We start from the raw sequence: 17,800 nt of genomic DNA on the forward strand, positions 1-17,800 counted from the left end.
AGCAATTATAATATTGTTTTAACATCTCATGATTACATTGACATCTCTATTTAAACCACTATCAAAGAACTTCAGTTGAACCCCTTTCATTCCTTGTTTATCCTTATTACATTCATAAAACGGCACGCTTCTCATATTCACCCTGTGACCTGTGAAGAAGTGTCCTAATGAGTGAGCAGAATCGCACGTCAGCAACACATACACTTGTTGAAAAGAAAGGAGAGAGACATCTGAGAGCTCAAAGGTCAGCCTCTTAACCTCTTGACAGCATGTCAGCATACTCGAATCTGTTCTTGCCCTTATTTTTCTGAAATAACAGTCTCTTCATAGACAATCACAAGTGTCTAGCAGCTCCACTGTAATGTTTTCAAACAACCTGTCAATCAAATGATCAGCGCGTATGTCATGCCATTAGCAAACAGCCTGCTTAACGGCTCGCATCAACAAGATAACCAATTAACAGGTTTGCCCAAGAGAGACCCTGTTTGTTTTAATGTCATCATTTTTTCACCCTTGTCTCAGTCTTCTGTTTGCTCCTTCCATCCAAGTTGTAATTCCCTTAAGATCTCAAGTGACACACACTCTCTCTCTCTCTCCCTGTATTACTCTTTTCTCTCTTCACCCACCCTTCTCTATCTTTCTCAAGGATGGGGACGACACGCTTGCCAAGGGAGGAGGGAATAAAAGGGATGAAAGATGAGTAAAGTGCGCGAGAAAAGAAAAGTCAGGGTGACCGACATATGACAGACCGCCATGCCTGAGCCGAAGAAGCCAGGTAAGCCTCTTTAAGTTCATTTTTAGCATCGATTTTACATTTAACACTGCTCCGTATTTTAATCGGCGCTATTTATCATTTTATATGCCACGTTAATGTAAGTGATGCTCTTATACTGGGACTGGGGGATAGCTTGAGTGTCTGGCCCACGCTTAATGTCCATAATAACATTTATTCGTTGATCATTTCAGTCATCAAGCTTTAGATTTTAGACAATCATGGGTTCAATCTTGATTACTTTGTGTTAGCTTATGAAAGTCTTAAAAAGATTTAGTTTTATTTGCTTAAAACATAAATCATTGGTCTGAATGTTTAACTTATTGTAAGGAGGCATTTAGACCGCTTTGGCAGTGACAGGTGCTGAAAGATGAATTTTATAGGTTGGGTTGGACGCAGCAGGAGCGAGAGGTCAATTTTCAGTTTGGGGTTTGGCAGTAAAGATGTCTAGATGGAGAAGACACTCTATAGCCATCAGATTAAACTTTATGTCTTGGTGGTGATTACCGGGATGGAATGCGCACAGGTTTAGGCATCAAAACATTAGGCATCGTAGACTTGCAAACTTTATACATGCTTACAGAAGAAGACTCACACATGAACATTTACTCAGAGAAGAAGAATCCACAAAATGTCTATATCGCAACAGAAACCAAACTGTTAAACATATACTTGTTGAATGCCCTATTTTTAAGGTTATTAGACAATGATTTTTTTTTTATCTGGAGAAACTTTAAATGAAATATTTTTAAATGTGAATCCTTTCAAAACTGTAAAAAAAATTTAATCAAAGGTAAACCTTTAAATCTTTATCTAATATTATTATTATTATTATTATTATTATTATTATTATTATTTATGTATTTTATCTTATGTGTATTTATTGCTGTTGATGACTTTTAATTGTTAAAATATTTTTATAAATATAAAAAAGTAATATTTATAAAATATGGGAAACTTGATCTGTTGTCCTGTTTGTGGTTTTTAATCATTTAGGCAATAGCTTTGAACCACTCTAACACATGCAGAGCTCCTTGAATAAATCCTTTTACATTATGACATCCCATGTTGAACACGTCTTTTGCTATGCACATTCTTAAGTTCATGACTGCAGTCCAGAAAACTGAGTCTATTGCCATACAGGAAAAAATCCACTTCAAGAGTGATAACAATGCTGACAAAATCTCATCACGAGCACTCTTTGCATACATCAGTGCAATTGGAGGGGCGTAATTAGCATGTCGGTTTATAGACATGATTTTCCACATTGGGCCAATGGCAATTTTTGCATTTTAAGCAATTAGCATCCAATTCCAAAGACATTCTAATAGTATTTTGTATCCTTAATTTTTTTGTTTTTGCATTGACAGTGGATCAACTTCAGAAATGTATACTCCAATCCTCAGTTTTATGGGATTGTAGACTTGCAATAATTTCCCCATTGTATTAAATCTGGACCTATGTGTTTTAAAATCAGTTCATCATAATAATTATGTTAGATTAGCTCAAATTCAATGGAATCATAGTCTTAAAATAAAAAACTACACTACGTAATTGACCAAGATCTGAAGACTGGGTCTAATTTTTGGCAAATAGTGTTGACTATAAAGATAACAATCGGTGTAATCCTTGTGTATTGTGTTTATCATATTCTTAAATTATCAACCAATAGACAATGTATTTCTAAACATTTGTACAGATTCATTTTGATATAAATTTAGCCTATGGTAGAATTACACTACAGCATTAGAGGGAAAAATGATCAAACTCAAATCTCATTATATAGGAATACACATAGAGCTGTGTGAATGTGATGTTTTGCCTGCAGAAATGATTTGGTAAAGACCTTGATTCAAACACTGAATGGTTCATTGACCCTGCAGGTGACATTCTTATAATTATGAGAAGGAATCTATTGATTTAAGTAGTGCACGTTTTAAAATCGATAACTTATGAAGTGTAGTCTTTAAAGGAGTAGGTATATTTGGAGTGGATTAGTTCTGAACACACTGTTGAGTTCCTGGCACTGGAACAGAGGTAAAGGCTTTTGCTGCCACACCTTTTTATGGCACTTTTACAGAGAATGAATTGCAGGCATTAGAGTGTCACCAGCAGATGTGATCATTAGCATCAAATTTCAGAAGATGATGTCAAAGGATACCCATGTTCAGCCATGTAATGATGTTGTGAACTTGTGTTACTGACTGAGGTTCAAAAATATGACCTTCTTCATATTCCTCATGGATTTCGCAGAAGATAAAATATAGAAAAAAATGGATAGCAAAATGAACTAAAGGTTGTGGAATGTTTCAGGCTGCTGCTGAATTTCTGTGATGAAGTTTAAGTCATCCTCAGAGAGATGACATTACTGCAGCAACAGCAGGATAATAAGCAAAACCTATGCCGTAATACTCTGAAAATGTACAGGGAAATAATTTCTTGCACTAAGCTGCTTAAAGGAGGACGCTGTTGAAGAAAAATTATCAGCATGGTTGTAATTACTGTAAATGAAACTGGAATTTCCAGATATTTAGAAGAAGATGGAGTAATTTGTAATACATTCTCAGGAAACAGAATCATTTAGACTAACATATATTAAATAATAGACAATATAAGTTACATTTCTGGGTTTCTCAGTATGGAAGTCGTCATAGTTGAGAAAACTTAGAGCGCAGTGAATAGGAGAGTACAACAAATCATTTTTTTTGCAATCCTATTTGCTGAATAAATATTTGCAAGAAAAACACCTTGATGGTTTTATTAAGACTTTCAGAAAAAGCAAAAAAAAAAAAACGTGTGAGACTGATGAGGGCGGCCAGAGGAGAGAATACCGTGAAATTTACTTCCTTTACTAACGCCTCGCACAAAAGGTATTTGTTTTTTTGTTTTTTTTTTGTAATTTGAAGCAAAGATGAAATACTACATACATAAATACATATAAATGTTTATAAAACAATTTGAATTTTAAAATCTTTCAAGGATTTAAGATGCTGATGACCGTTAAACGCGTCATAACAGGCTTGTGAAAAGGGTCCATAAATATCATATAAATTTTCTTCATTTTAATGATTAATTAAAATGACAATACATGTCATATTTACAAATTGCTTGACCAGCATAACAGAGCTGATCAGAAAATGTAGATCGGTAAAAGATGAAAATATTAATATTAAAGCGATGAAAGATACTGTATAATACATAAAACTTAATGCAAATATTAAAGGTTTAATTCACCCAAAAATAGAAATTCTCTTTATTCTTTATTATTCACCTTTATGTTGTTCCAGTACCCTAAGATGTTTGATCATCTTCGGAACACAAATTAGGATATTTTAGATAAAATACAAAAGCTTTGTCATCCTCCATAGACAGCAAGAGTGCCAAGACGCTCAAAGTCAAGAAAAGGAACCAAAAACATTATATTTAACTGTAATCACATGAAAATACAAGAACACTTTTGGGCAAAAAAACTGTGTATATAACTTTGTTCACCTCTGTCTCTTCACCTGCATCAGGTCTGGGTGCACGTTTACTATGGGCAAAACATCATACTGCCATTAGAGTCAGAGTAAAACACCAAATAACCATGCAAAATACCACATTTAATGACATGTTTTTACTCTTAAATAATAACTGAACTTACCATTTAACTACATTTGAGTGTTTGAAATAAATCATTCTGTGACATGATTATTTACAGTCAAGCCCAAAATTATTCATATACCCCAGGGGTGTGAATAATTTTGGTGCTGCCTGTAGTTGTGTGTTTATTAGATACATTATATCAATAAAAGCAGTTAAATAGACTGCTCTGTTTTATTTTCCAATTATCTATATATGTATGCCCTCTGGCCTAGATTTACTACTGATTACTGACAAGATGTGCTTGATTATTGCAGCTTTCATTTTTTAGATTTTTTTATTTAATTTCAATTAATCGCACAGTCCTACAGTCTATGGAGCACCTTTGTCAAATCCAGTTCCTGGAGGGCCGCAGCTCTGCACAGTTTAGTTTTAACTCTGCTTCAACACACTTACCTGTAGGTTTCAAACATAACTGAAGGACTTAAGTAGTTTGATCATGTGTGTTTAGGGTTGGAACTAAACTTTGCAGAGTTGCGGCCCTCCAGGAACTGGATTTGACACCTGTGCTATAGAGGGTCAGAGAGCTTTCTGATTTCATCTAAAATATTCAGGTAGCATAGGTAGCATAGTTTTTTACTACACGTGGAGTCCTCTGATGCTTTTGGTCATTCGCATTAGGAGTCCTATTAAATGGTTTGAGTGTATTTGTAAAATACTGATCATTTTATAAAATTGCATAGTTTAAAATTATTTTGGAGCACCTACCCCACACCTTACCCTAAACCTACCCCCTTCTGAACAACATAAATGAGCAGCAGGCAAATAAAAGTGGAGTCAGTGTATTTATTGCAAAACAAGTATACCAAGTGCTGTGAAGTTTACCAAGTCTTTATGAGAAGAACAGAGTAATTCATGAGGATTCGACTCTCGCTTGCTGATATCGTCCAATTCAAATAAATTCTCTAGCCTAGCGCATTAGCATGAAGCAATTGGTCATGAGACACAGAGATAGCCAATAGCATTTGACAACCGAAGTATATATTACTTATTTGAATTGTTTACAGACAACATCTGAGCTGTGCAGTGAATGAAGGTGGCAATTCCTTTCAGAAACAACTTGTGCTTTCTCTAAAGACTTGGATTATTCATATCTTTTCAATAAATGGCGATAGTTGTTGTACAATGCTCAGCATATAAGTACACCCCTCACAAATCTCTCATTTAAATGAATATATTCTATAAGATGCTTTACAATATTATATTTGTGCATATACATTAGTTTGGTCAGTACTGAAGCCAAATCTGGAGCTTATCTAACAAAATAACTTGGTTCAAAAATGAATAGCCCAAATTTATATGTTACAGGAAAATATTAAATACAATTTTCAAAAATGGCAAAAATCAAGAGAAACAAAAATATGTACAATTTTGTTGAAATGTTGTAGTTTGTAATTTTTTTTGCAATATTTCTTATGAATTTAAATGTATTATCTGTCCATTTTTAAAAATGTTCTGTGACTAAAATACTTTTTTAATAACTAAATCTGTTTAATAAAACTAAAATGTTTAAATGCACCCAAATATATTACACATATTCACTGAGAAATGGTTAACATATTCATTTTCAAAATGGGGTGAACTCAATTATGCTCAGCACTGTATCTGCCTGCTATATCCTGTGTTTTGTATTGACATGTATTGGTTAGGTTTAGTTCTAGGAGCTGGTTTATGTGCTCATAGTTGTGTTCATAGTTTAACATTAGTAAATAAAATACTTTGGACTGAAAACTCTTTAGGAAAAACTCTCAATAGCAGCCAAAATACTACTCAATACGTCATTAAATCATAACCATTAACTTGCAGAAGCTTTTTGCATCACCATATTGACAGCAAAGGTTTTTAATTTAAAGCATTGAAAGACGTGTCATAGAACGATAGGGGTTCTCTCAGGGGTTTCTCTGAGCATCAAAGTGTAACGAGAAGTGGTCCTTATGTGTCAGAAGTGAGAATGATGAGTTGGGAGTGAGAATGTGCTGGGAATGAGTAGTATGTTCATAATTTTAATTTCTCTGGTGAACTAACCCTTTATGGTTTATTTATTTATGGTTTATTTATTTAAAATCGAATAATGTATACAGTTAAAGTCAGAATTATTATTTCTATATATAATCATATATTATTATTATATATATATATGAAGTTTATTTTCCCCCCAATTTCTGTATAACGGAGAGAATATGTTTTTCAGCACATTTCTAAACATAATAGTTTTAATCACTCATCTCTAATAACTGATTTATTTTATCATTGCCATGATGACAGTAAATAATATTTGACCAGATGTTTTTCAAGACACTTCTATACAGCTTAAAGTGACATTTAAAGGCTTAACTAGGTTAACTAGGCAGGATAGGATAATTAGGCAAGTTATTGTATAACGATGGTTTGTTCTGTAGACTATCGAAAAAATATAGCCTAAAGGGGCTAATAATTTTGACCTTAAAATGGTTTTTAAAAAATTTAAAACTGCTTTTATTCTAGCTGAAATAAAACAAATAAGACTTTCTCCAGAAGAAAAAAATATTATCAGACATACTGTGAAATTTCCTTGCTTTGTTAAACATCATTTGGGAAATATTTAAAAAAGAAAAAAAAAATCAAAGGGGGGCTAATAATTATGACTTCAACTGTATATTTTTTACTTTTACATAACCCATTAATGTATTAACTTGCATATCATTTAATGGATAGAGATCAAGTTTCTATATTTAGTTATTTTGCATCAGACATCAATCATATATAAAACCACTCTGTAATGTAACTAAGCTCAGTCTCCTATAATGCACATCGTTTGGTTGTCATAGACATGCATTTAACAAACAAACGCCACCTTCTCCAGAGACCCTTCTAAAAAACAAACACAAGGTCATACGAGTATGTGTTATGTCACCATCCCTTCTTGAAGTCTGCCTGCTCCCTGTAGCGATTCACTTTTTCCTTCTTGCTCAGCCACATGACTTAGTGTTAATCCCAGTCTGTGAGCATGACATCAGGTTCGGTGTCAAATAACGGGCTCGTTTCATTGGAGCGTAACCTGTTGCTCTTTCTCTCATCTATTCCTCTGTCCCTCTTTGGTTTTCTCATTCATGCCTCCTTCACACTTCAGGCCACACACGATGCCCTCTTTTAGTTCATTGCTTCTTAAAGATCACATTGACCACCCTCCACTCAAAGTGGCCCGCTTAGTGCTGAGTGTGTGGACCTGACAAGATAAAGTCTGTCTGGATCTCCTGAAGCCACGGTGACTGGCAAGGAGCACGATTCCTTAATAAACAGCTTCCAGAATAGACCCAGTGGCCTTGAGAAAGCTTTTAGGAGGGTGTGTGATTTTACAAATGGGCATGTTGACAGTGGAGAAGGGTTGCGAGATGTGTGTGGCTCTGCATATTGCTCTATGATTATGGAGACTCTGTAATGATAGCATTGCAAAAGTGAGTCAGTATGAGGCTGCGCGCTATAAATTGTGCATTTGCATTAATATTGGAGTGGAGCTGAAATAAAACAGGTGTCACATTAATATATTACTTCACAAAGGCTCTAATGTAATGGCTCAGCTTTACCGTAATATTAAAACATACAGCCTGCTTGTGGCAGTTTGGAAGGGCTGAAGAGCAGAACTGCTAAAATCTCCTCTTGATTATTTGCGTGCGCTGTTTAAGGGATAGTTTGCACAACATGAAAGGTCATCTTTGGTGTTATCTTTTTCTAACCCTCAAGTGGTTCCAGATTTGTTTTCTGATTAGAAGAAGATAGTTTGAAGATTGTCGCTGGTTCGAGTCCCGGCTGGGCCAGTTGTCATTTCTGTATGGAGTTTGCATGTTCTCCCCGTGTTGGCGTGGGTTTCTCTGGGTGCTCTGGTTTCCCCTACAGTCCAAAGACATGCGCTCTAGGTGAATTGAATAAACTAAATTGGCCGTAATGAGTGTGAATGTAAATGAGTATGTATGGGTGTTTCCCAGCACTGGGTTGCAGCTGGAAGGGCATCCGCTCTGTAAAACATATGCTGGATAAGTTGGTGGTTTATTCCGCTGTGGTAACCCCTGATGAATAAAGGGACTAAGCTGAAGGAAAATGAATGAATTTTGTGTTTTTGAAGTTTACTTTCTATACAAAGCAAGTGTAGAAGTGTACAAAGGAAGTCATAGAAATATGATATACTTACCTGAATGATTTATGTTTTAATGTTTTATGTCCATACTTACCTTAATCTTACCTGACATGGTTTAATCCAGTCTGGACGGAGTCTCGCTGCTATAAAAGGGCAGCTTGGGCTCAGTTCGGGGTGGAACTAGTGACATAAGTGTGAGAGTAGTGGCGTGGTTGTAAAGTTTTGGAGAATCTGGAAAATGAATACCTTGTGTTTATTTATTTATTTTGTTACAATTTAAGTTATTTATTATTATTTTTGTTTGTTTTTGGGCTGTACTATTATTTTTGGGAAGGGGGTGGGGGGGTTGGGTTGCCACTTTCCACTGTAAATAAAAGCACCTTGCACCATAGTGCTACGTTGGCCGACCCATCATTTATTTATTTTTTACCCATTCACAAAAGTCTCTGCATAACAGATATTTATAATTAGAAAAAAAAATTACGATGCAGATCTGTGGCTACTGGTTTCCAGTGTTCTTCAATAAACCTTCTTTTATGTTCATCAAAAAAAAGAGGAAGAGTACATTAGTAAAGTTAGTGTGTAAATGATGACGATTTAAATGTTCGGATAAGCTATGCCTTTAAAAGTTTTTTGTGAATATATGGACCCTTTGTACAAGACATTTATGAGGCATTTAGCCATTCTTTGAACGGTTCTGATATTTAATTTTGTTTTAACTACATACTGTATGTATACATTTATAAAGATATATTTTGTATTTTATTATCTTTACCCAAATTACAAAAAAAAAAAAAAACATTTATGAGGTTTTTCTAATGCAGTGTCTATGGACAGGACAGTAAATGTGACTTGTAAATATTCTTTCTTCTGGATGCTGTTATCAGTCTCACACATGTTTTTTCTTTTTCTTAGTCAAGCTAACACTATCATTTTTTTTATTATTTAAGCAAATAGGAATGTCAAAAATATGTTCATTGCACTCTCCAATTCACTGTGCTCCAAGTTTACCCAACTATGACGACATCTGCTGCTAAAAACCCTGTGAAAAGAGTCCATTGTGGCTCATTTTATTTTTCTGTTGTCCTGCCATGCTGTAATAATGTCATTTCTGTCCTGGCATGACAACAAGAATTGGGCTCCCTGTAACCCTACTAATGAAACACCCAGAGTATTGAGCATTAGTCAAGTTTAAGCCTCTTACTTGGCATCTGAAATGTCATTATTATGATGTCCCATTTTCCCAAATCTCCCTATTTTCACCACAACATGGTGCAGAAATCACGACACAGGCACTGTCTGTGAACTCTCATCCAAGATGGACAGATTCCAACATCTCTTTCTGTTTTTTTGTGACACACACACACACACACACACACACACACACACACACACACACACACACACGCACACACACACACACACACACACACACACACATAAATACACACAAAATGCTGTACTGTAAGCCACTGTTTCTCCTGCATACCTCAAAGGAGCAAACAAGACAATCTCCATACATGTAAACATAATGTACGTAAATAAATAAATAATAATAATAAACTTGTCAAGGAAATGTTTCCATTTCAATTTAGCTTTTGTATTTAGCATAAAAGTCATAATGGGTGCTTAATACAACAGTGGGACCCTCAGAGTAAAAAAGACAGAGAACCACTGTCATGAACATTAATCATTAGATCCTAAAACATTAAAATGTAGATGTAAAAAATATTTTATAATTTGTTTATCATACTTAAATAGTTGTTTTCCCAGCCGAGGAAATCCTTAGACATCACTAATGGGAGGTTTGGTATACCTCAAAATATACTGTAGCTAAGTGATCCACTACACACACACATACACACACAAATACACACAGACAGCAAGTGATCAGTTGTCCTAACATTCAATGCCCGATTTCCAGCAGGGATAGTGTAGCATTACCTCATACCTGCTAACATCACAATGCACTCCTTGGCATGCGTCTCCTTCATGATGGATGTGTGAGCGCTTGCTTTTAGTGTATTTCACAATATGTCCTCCAAGCCAACAGTAACGGGATATGTACTGCATGACCTGATATGGTTGTACGACTGCATTGATAGAGCGCTGTTGTATATTCCACACCTCAGCGGTGTCTCTGTCCTCCTGGAGATCTGGAATCATGAAATATTTACGTGAACCCAGTGACCTTGATTAGCTGCTTCATGAGTATTTGATTAGATTTGAACTTAACACTGCAGGAAGGTAAATCTCCTCAAGCAGCACGGCTAAACCACTGTGCTAATTTGTATCTGTTTAACAACCTTTTCTTCATAGACCAAAACTTCTTGGGTGCTTGACAGCCACAGTATAAATTCCAAATTAACATTACAAATACATATTTACTTTTTACATTCATTATTCGACATTCGTCTATTATTATAATACAATCACATTGCAACAATTGAATTTTTTTCAACAATTGTATAGCTATATACACTCACTGGCCACTTTATTAGGTACAGCTTACTAGTGCCAGGTTGGACCCACTTTAGCCTTCAGAACTGCCATAATCGTTCGTGCCATAGATTCAACAAGGTGCTGGAAATATTCCTCAGATATTTCAGCCCATATTGACATGATAGCATCACGCAGTTGCTGCAGATTTGTCGGCTGCACATTCATGATGCCAATCTCCCGTTCCACAACATTCGAGAGCTGCTCTATTGGGTTGACAACTGATGTCTGTGGAGGCCATTTGAGTACAGTGAACTCATTGTCGTGTTCAAGAAACAAGTCTGAGATGATTCGTGCTTTATGACATGGCGTGTTCTCCTGCTGGAAGTAGCCATCAGAAGATGGGTACACTGTGCTCATAAAGGAATGGACATGGTCAGTAACAATACTCAGGTAGGCTGTGGCGTAGACACGATGCTCAGTTGGTTCTAATGGGCTCAAAAGTCCAAAGTGTGCCAAGAAAATATTCGCCACACCATTACACCACCAGCAGCCTGAACCACTGATACTAGGCAGGATGGATCCATGCTTTCATGTTATTGAAGCCTAATTATGACTCTACCATCTGAATGTTGCAGCAGAAATCGAGACTCCTCAGACCAGGCGACGTTTTTCCAATCTTCTATTCTCCAATTTTGGTGAGCCTGTGCGTATTGTAGCCTCAGTTTCCTGTTCTTAGCTGACAGGAGTGGCATCCAGTGTGGATGGGCAGTCCGCCTCAAGGTTGGATATGTTGTGCGTTGATGCTCTTCTGCATATATTGGTTGTAACAAGTGCTTATTTGAGTTACTGTTGCCTTTCTATCAGCTCGAACCAGTCTGGCCATTCTCCTCTGACTTCTGGCATCAACAAGGCATTGGCGCCCACAAAACTGCCGCTTTCTGGATATTTTCTCTTTTTCGCACCATTCTCTGTAAACCCTTAAGATAGTTGTGCATGAAAACCCTAGTAGATCTGCAATTTCTGAAATACTTAGACCAGCTTAATTACTTAAAAGTAACTTAAATCACCTTTCTACCCCATTCTGAAGCTTGGTTTGGACTGCAGCAGATCGTCTTGACCATGTCTACATACCTGAATGCATTGAGGATATATATATATATATATATATATATATATATATATATATATATATATATATATATATATATATATATATATATATATATATATATATGTGTTGTTTAATATTATTTGACATAATTTTATATGTTTAATTAACATTTTCACACATGCAGTTAATTTTCCATCAAAGAAATAATAGAATTTTATAATAGAATTTTAACTACAATAAAAATATATTTGCAAAAATTATGTTCAAAGAAATTATATGATAGGCGGTGCGGTAGGGCTGTAGCCTCACAGTGTGGTAGCAATTCAGTGTGAGGTTTGCATGTTCTCCCCGTGTTCGAGTGGGTTTCCTCCGGATGCTCCGGTTTCTCCCACAAGTCCAAAGACATGCGTTATAGGTGGTATTGTGTAGGCAAAATTGTCCGTAGTGTGTGTGTGTGTGTGTGTGTGTGTGTGTGTGTGTGTGTGAATGAGAGTGTATGGGTGTTTCCCAGTGATGGGTTGAAGCTAGTTGGGCATCCGCTGCATAAAGCATATGCTGGATAAGTTGGCGGTTCATTCCGCTGTGGCGACCCCATGATTAATAAAGGGACAAAGCTGAAATGAAAAATGAATGAATTAAATGATATGATTTATATTTGATAAAAAAAATCCCCAGATCCCTATTTTGTTTCATCAAAGACAATTTGTAATTAAATTACTTATTATATAAATTCTTACAAGTCAAATCTATTTAAAGAAATTACATTACACTTTTTTGTGTGTTATTCTTCAATATTTATAAATAAATAAGTGTGTGTGTAATCTACATATATTCATGATGCTCGCAAGTGAGTTAAAATACCCTCTCATTGCTCCAATGTAGGAATGCATTGTGATCACTGGCTGTCAAGTTCACTTAGAGTTTTGCTTGGCTTATTAAAAATGCAGTGCACTTTCCTGAGAGTGAAAGAGAGAAAGAGATCACTGTCAGAAAGCAAAGAGACCATAATTAATCTAAGCGTCATCACACCATAAAACACATCTTTTGACATTTATTTTATATGATAGTCTGTCTCAACTTAATAAATACATGGAGAGAGGATCATTTAAAAAACATCCTCTCTAAATTATGCATCAAACTTCATCTTCTGCTAATCTTTTTGCTCGTTGAAACGGCTGCATGACTGTAAAACTAATCTAATAAAACTATATAGGTCATGATTACATTCACAACACGACCCATGGCAACCAGTTTATTTTTATTCCCAGATCATATGATCGCGATTAAACTGTTTCTGCGTAGTCACCATCTCCTCAATCTTCATCTTTATCCTCACCACCCCGTCTTTCCATATATGCAGGAAAGAGATACTTACGATCTATATCCATAACTCAAATCATCAGTACTGTCACACAGAGACTGATAGATATTGTGTAGCGTTTCACTTAAGTGTTTCCTCCTTGCTGCCAAAAGAATCACTCTCTCCATCCTCATAAAACGGGGAGACTTCATCATGTGTGGCCGAACCTCCTCACACTTGTATCCAATCCAAATGCTTCTAATGCCAAAGATGCTCCATCACACGGCCGCTTGTAAAAATAGCTGCTTTCAATCCGGATCTGAGGAGCTGAATGAAGCCTGAAGGGAAAAACATTTTTTTTTGCGTGTGTGCGTGAGATTCTGATATCCTCAGAAATACTACATATATATCAATTGGCTATTCCCATCAGAGTCTGTTTATTTTGAAAAACGGAAATATTTGAAGTGGAATTCATTTTGTTCATTAGGTTTGAGAGTTGAAGTTAAGGCCAAACCCCTAAAGATGATGTACTCACAGCGAATGCTCCTTTTCAGTCTTCGTTTGGTGTAAAAAGAAGTTTGAAATACCTGAGTGTGGTATGTTCATTGTGTTAGTGAATCTCCCGACTGCCTACCCTGCTGAGATTGAAGTTCAGATGAATATGTAAATATGAGCACCTCGTATTTTTCTCTCAAAAGCATAGTAAACATACAACTGCAGGGCTCCAGACTAACACTTCAGATCGTTATTCATTCTCCTTCGGCTTTTCCACATTTTCCACAGCGGAATGAACCGCCAACTATTCCGGCGCAGCAGATGCCCTTCTATCTGCAACCCAGTACTAGAAAACATCTATAGACACTCATTCACGCACATACACTTGACCAATTTCATTCATTTATTTTCTTTTCAGCTTACTCCCTTTGTTAATCCGGGGTCGCCACAGCGGAATGAACCGCCAATTTATCCAGCACGTTTTACGCAGCAGATGCCCTTCCAGCTGCAACCCATCAACATCCATCCACACTCATACGGACAATTTAGCCTATCCAATTCACCTATACCGCATCTCTTTGGACTATGGGGGAAACCAAAGCACCTGGAGGAAACCCACTCCAACATTGGGAGAATATGCAAACTCCACACAGAAATGCCAGCTGGCCAAGCCCAGACTTGAACCAGCGACCTTCCTGCTGGAAGGTGACAGTGCCACCCACATTTCAGACCTTTTCGGTGTAAACTGACCAAAAAAAAAAGGTTTTGAAAATTAAGGGTGTCTATCTACAGTCGCTTCTAGACTATTTAATTAGTTCCTCGATTTATCAAGCCCCTATCGTTTTGCTACCAGAAGACTAGTCTCTGACTAGTAACCAAATAGAGAGCGAACATCCAGCTTCCTGTTTCCACTTGTACACACATACCCAGTGTGCGTGTATGGTCATTTGATGTGTTTTTGGTTGTATAGTGCAGATGGGAATTGTTTCTCTGTAAAGCAGTGACAACGCCAGTATGGATGAGGAGCATTTTTATTCTAAAGTGCATTTGAAAATAAAACGAAAATGCATAAGTGTAAACTAGTAGAAATAAAAATGTGTAGTTTGTGGCACCAAGACCTGATTTGTCAGCACTGCACATGCAATATTAATAATATTATTATCTTAGAAATGCACATTTGACAGTAGAGTAGCAGAATAAGGTTAAGAGAAATAGGATTGTGAGTGATTTATGTATGTAGATTGTAGATTGAGTTTTCTCAGAGGATGACAAGCTGACAAAACAAAACATTGCTGCAGCCCTGACACAAGTTTCTTTTTATGGAGAAAATGAAAAAGCACTGCAGCGATTGGCTGTTTGTCTGCGAAATCTGTATCCCATACAAAGTATGACGCTGATCGGTCAGTTCCTGGAAATAACAAGCTTGCACACAGAAAAGACAGCCCCTAAGGCTGCCATCATTTGCGATCTCCAGCAGTTGATCTTCTTGCACAGGCATGCTGGATTTACCTGATGTGTTGACAAATGGGTTGCGGATCCATTCCTTGGCAGTTCATGGGTCCTTCACTGGGCCTTTTCCCCTTCGCATAGAAACTTTCCAAACACGTCTGCTTCTTACTTTACTAAATTTTGGTGCTCAAGTGACAGAGAGAATATGGTCATTTTTCAAAATAAAAGACTTTTCAAAATAAAAGATTGTTCAGACTCAGATAGTAAATAAAACGGAAATTATTAATTATTTCTTGTGCGGCCTGGTACCAATTGATACACGGACCAGTACTGGTCCACAGCCCGGTGGTTGTGGATCACTGTTTTAGATTAAATCTGACCGTTCCTTCATCCTCCACAGATTGCAATGGTTCAGAGTTGCTAAAAGTACAAAAAAGGAACCAAAAACTGTTAAAACATTTCAAGTGACTTCAATGGTTCAACTGTAATCATGCAAGGCTCTAAGAATACTTTTGTGTGGCAAATAAACAGTAAAAATCACTTTGTTGTATTGCCATCAGAGTTATGCAAGAATCATATTGCACACCTGATCTGTTGCAGAAACATTGGCAAGCAAAGGTGGTTTTACTGTGTTTTAGATACACAGAAATATTTTGGGAGCTTTGTATGATTATTGTTTACGTCACATGGAATGTTTTAACAATATTTTTGAACATCCTGTGACCAATGCTGTCTATAGAGAGTCAGAGATCTCTCAGATATCTTCATTTATGTTCTGAAGATGAACAGAGATCTCAATGGATTTTAATGATATGGGGGTGAGTAATATTGAAGGTAATTTCATTTTTACGTGAACTAACTCTTTAACCTTCATTCAAATTCATCTCTTTATAGGTGTACAAAATGCACAAACCCATTGTACACAGTAAACAGGTCAGTGGGAAAGTATGAAATAAGTCTAAATACCTTGTTTGGGTGTCCTTTCCCACAACATCTCATACCATGTTATGAGCAGGTAGTCATTTGCGGCTATTGTAACAGATGCAACCACATGAATTTTTACTCTCCAAAAACAAACACAAGTATATTTTCGACTAACTATGTGGTTGAAAATAGACAAGCTCAAAATATTTCATTCCCAGTTTACTTATTGTCTGCTTGTGATCCAACTGACAAAACGCCTCTTAATACCAAGAGTAAACAGAGCTTTAACTGTATTGATTGCAGTGATTCCATACTATAAATAATGTCCATATCCTTAATTTGTTGACAGTTTAATTTGGAGCCGATTGACAGGGTGTAATAAATAACAGTATGAATGGTAGAGATCACAGTTTATTTGTATTAGTCACATTCAAAACACCATTGAGCCTGACTCTAAACACTCAGAGACCCTTTCAGGCAGTGTTTGTAACACTGTATGCAACAAGTCTGAGTGCATCATTGGAAGCATACATGTGGCGATATGCGAAGGGCATTTGACAACATTAACGCATTGTGGTGTGGGTAGACATGTTAACTCAAGGCCACATGCGGTGAGGCCCCTGCTTTCAGTTATCACATCCAATAATGTGACTTGACAATGTTGTGAAGCGATACATTCCTCACTTTGACCTGTCGAAATGCTTAAAATCAGCATTGAGTGCTAATATATGACAAGTTCTGTCCTTTGTTTTTAGACAAGTTGTCAAAACTAGCGCTGAATTGTCTTTGATCGCTTCTGTGTTTTGATTGGTTGGTAGGCTCGTGGCTCAACAAAAGGTGTTATGCTCTGGTGAACAAGTAGATACTGTGAAGTAAATGTCATAAGAGATTATCTTTGTGCACCGTTCATCGGCCAAACAGAGTGCGTAGAGAGTGATTTGTCAGCAAACTGAAGGAGAGAGTGCTAGCGCTGTAGGCTAATGTAACTAAAGCGAGCAAATTCTCAATGCAGCCACGTATATAGCATAGTTTGAAATGCTGATGCTGGTGTTTCAGCCTGCTCTCAGTTTCAGGGCTTCGTGTGCTTGTTTTTCTTGGATTCAGAATAGCCATATGACCCAGAGGGTCTGGCGTCTCTGAAACAACTCTGGATTAGCAAAATTGGAGCCTCCATGTTTGGATCAGGTCGAAACGAAGAGGGACATAAAAACTATATATATGGATTGTGTGGGGATGGACAGATATGTAATCGTAGATGCTGTATTTATGGAAATGGATTCACATTATTGACATGGGTAGAGGTGTGGGAGACGGGAGGGCATTAGACCACTCGTTTACACTTTTCTCATATGATGTTTGTGACGCATACTTTTAGATATAGGAGTCTTCTCCGTGCTAATTTAACATGACCACTTTTAATTTGGTGTAGCTTGCTTGACCTTATGATCACTGTCTGGCTCTCTCTTGTCAAATTGTGAGGTTAAAGTGGCAACTGAGAGAAATATAGTCAGATTGTATAGGATTTTGAAGTTGTAATTAATTTTTTAAAACATG

The 17,800-nt window shown here is 36.6% G+C and overlaps 1 protein-coding gene across 3 annotated transcripts in view; it reads left to right on the plus strand.

The window, feature by feature from the left end:
* The first annotated feature begins 702 nt into the window (after nt 1-702).
* The window catches only part of mybpc2a (myosin binding protein Ca), a 59,259-nt gene continuing 42,161 nt past the window's right edge, over nt 703-17,800 (plus strand). For all 3 annotated transcript variants that reach the window (XM_056453592.1, XM_056453593.1, XM_056453594.1), the window contains exon 1: nt 703-775. In XM_056453592.1, the coding sequence (XP_056309567.1) occupies nt 754-775 (22 nt within the window). In that variant the 5' untranslated portion in view covers nt 703-753. The remainder of the gene's footprint in view (nt 776-17,800) is intronic.

The sequence above is a fragment of the Danio aesculapii genome, chromosome 3 (genome assembly GCF_903798145.1).
Source record: "Danio aesculapii chromosome 3, fDanAes4.1, whole genome shotgun sequence".
Lineage (NCBI taxonomy): Eukaryota > Metazoa > Chordata > Actinopteri > Cypriniformes > Danionidae > Danio > Danio aesculapii.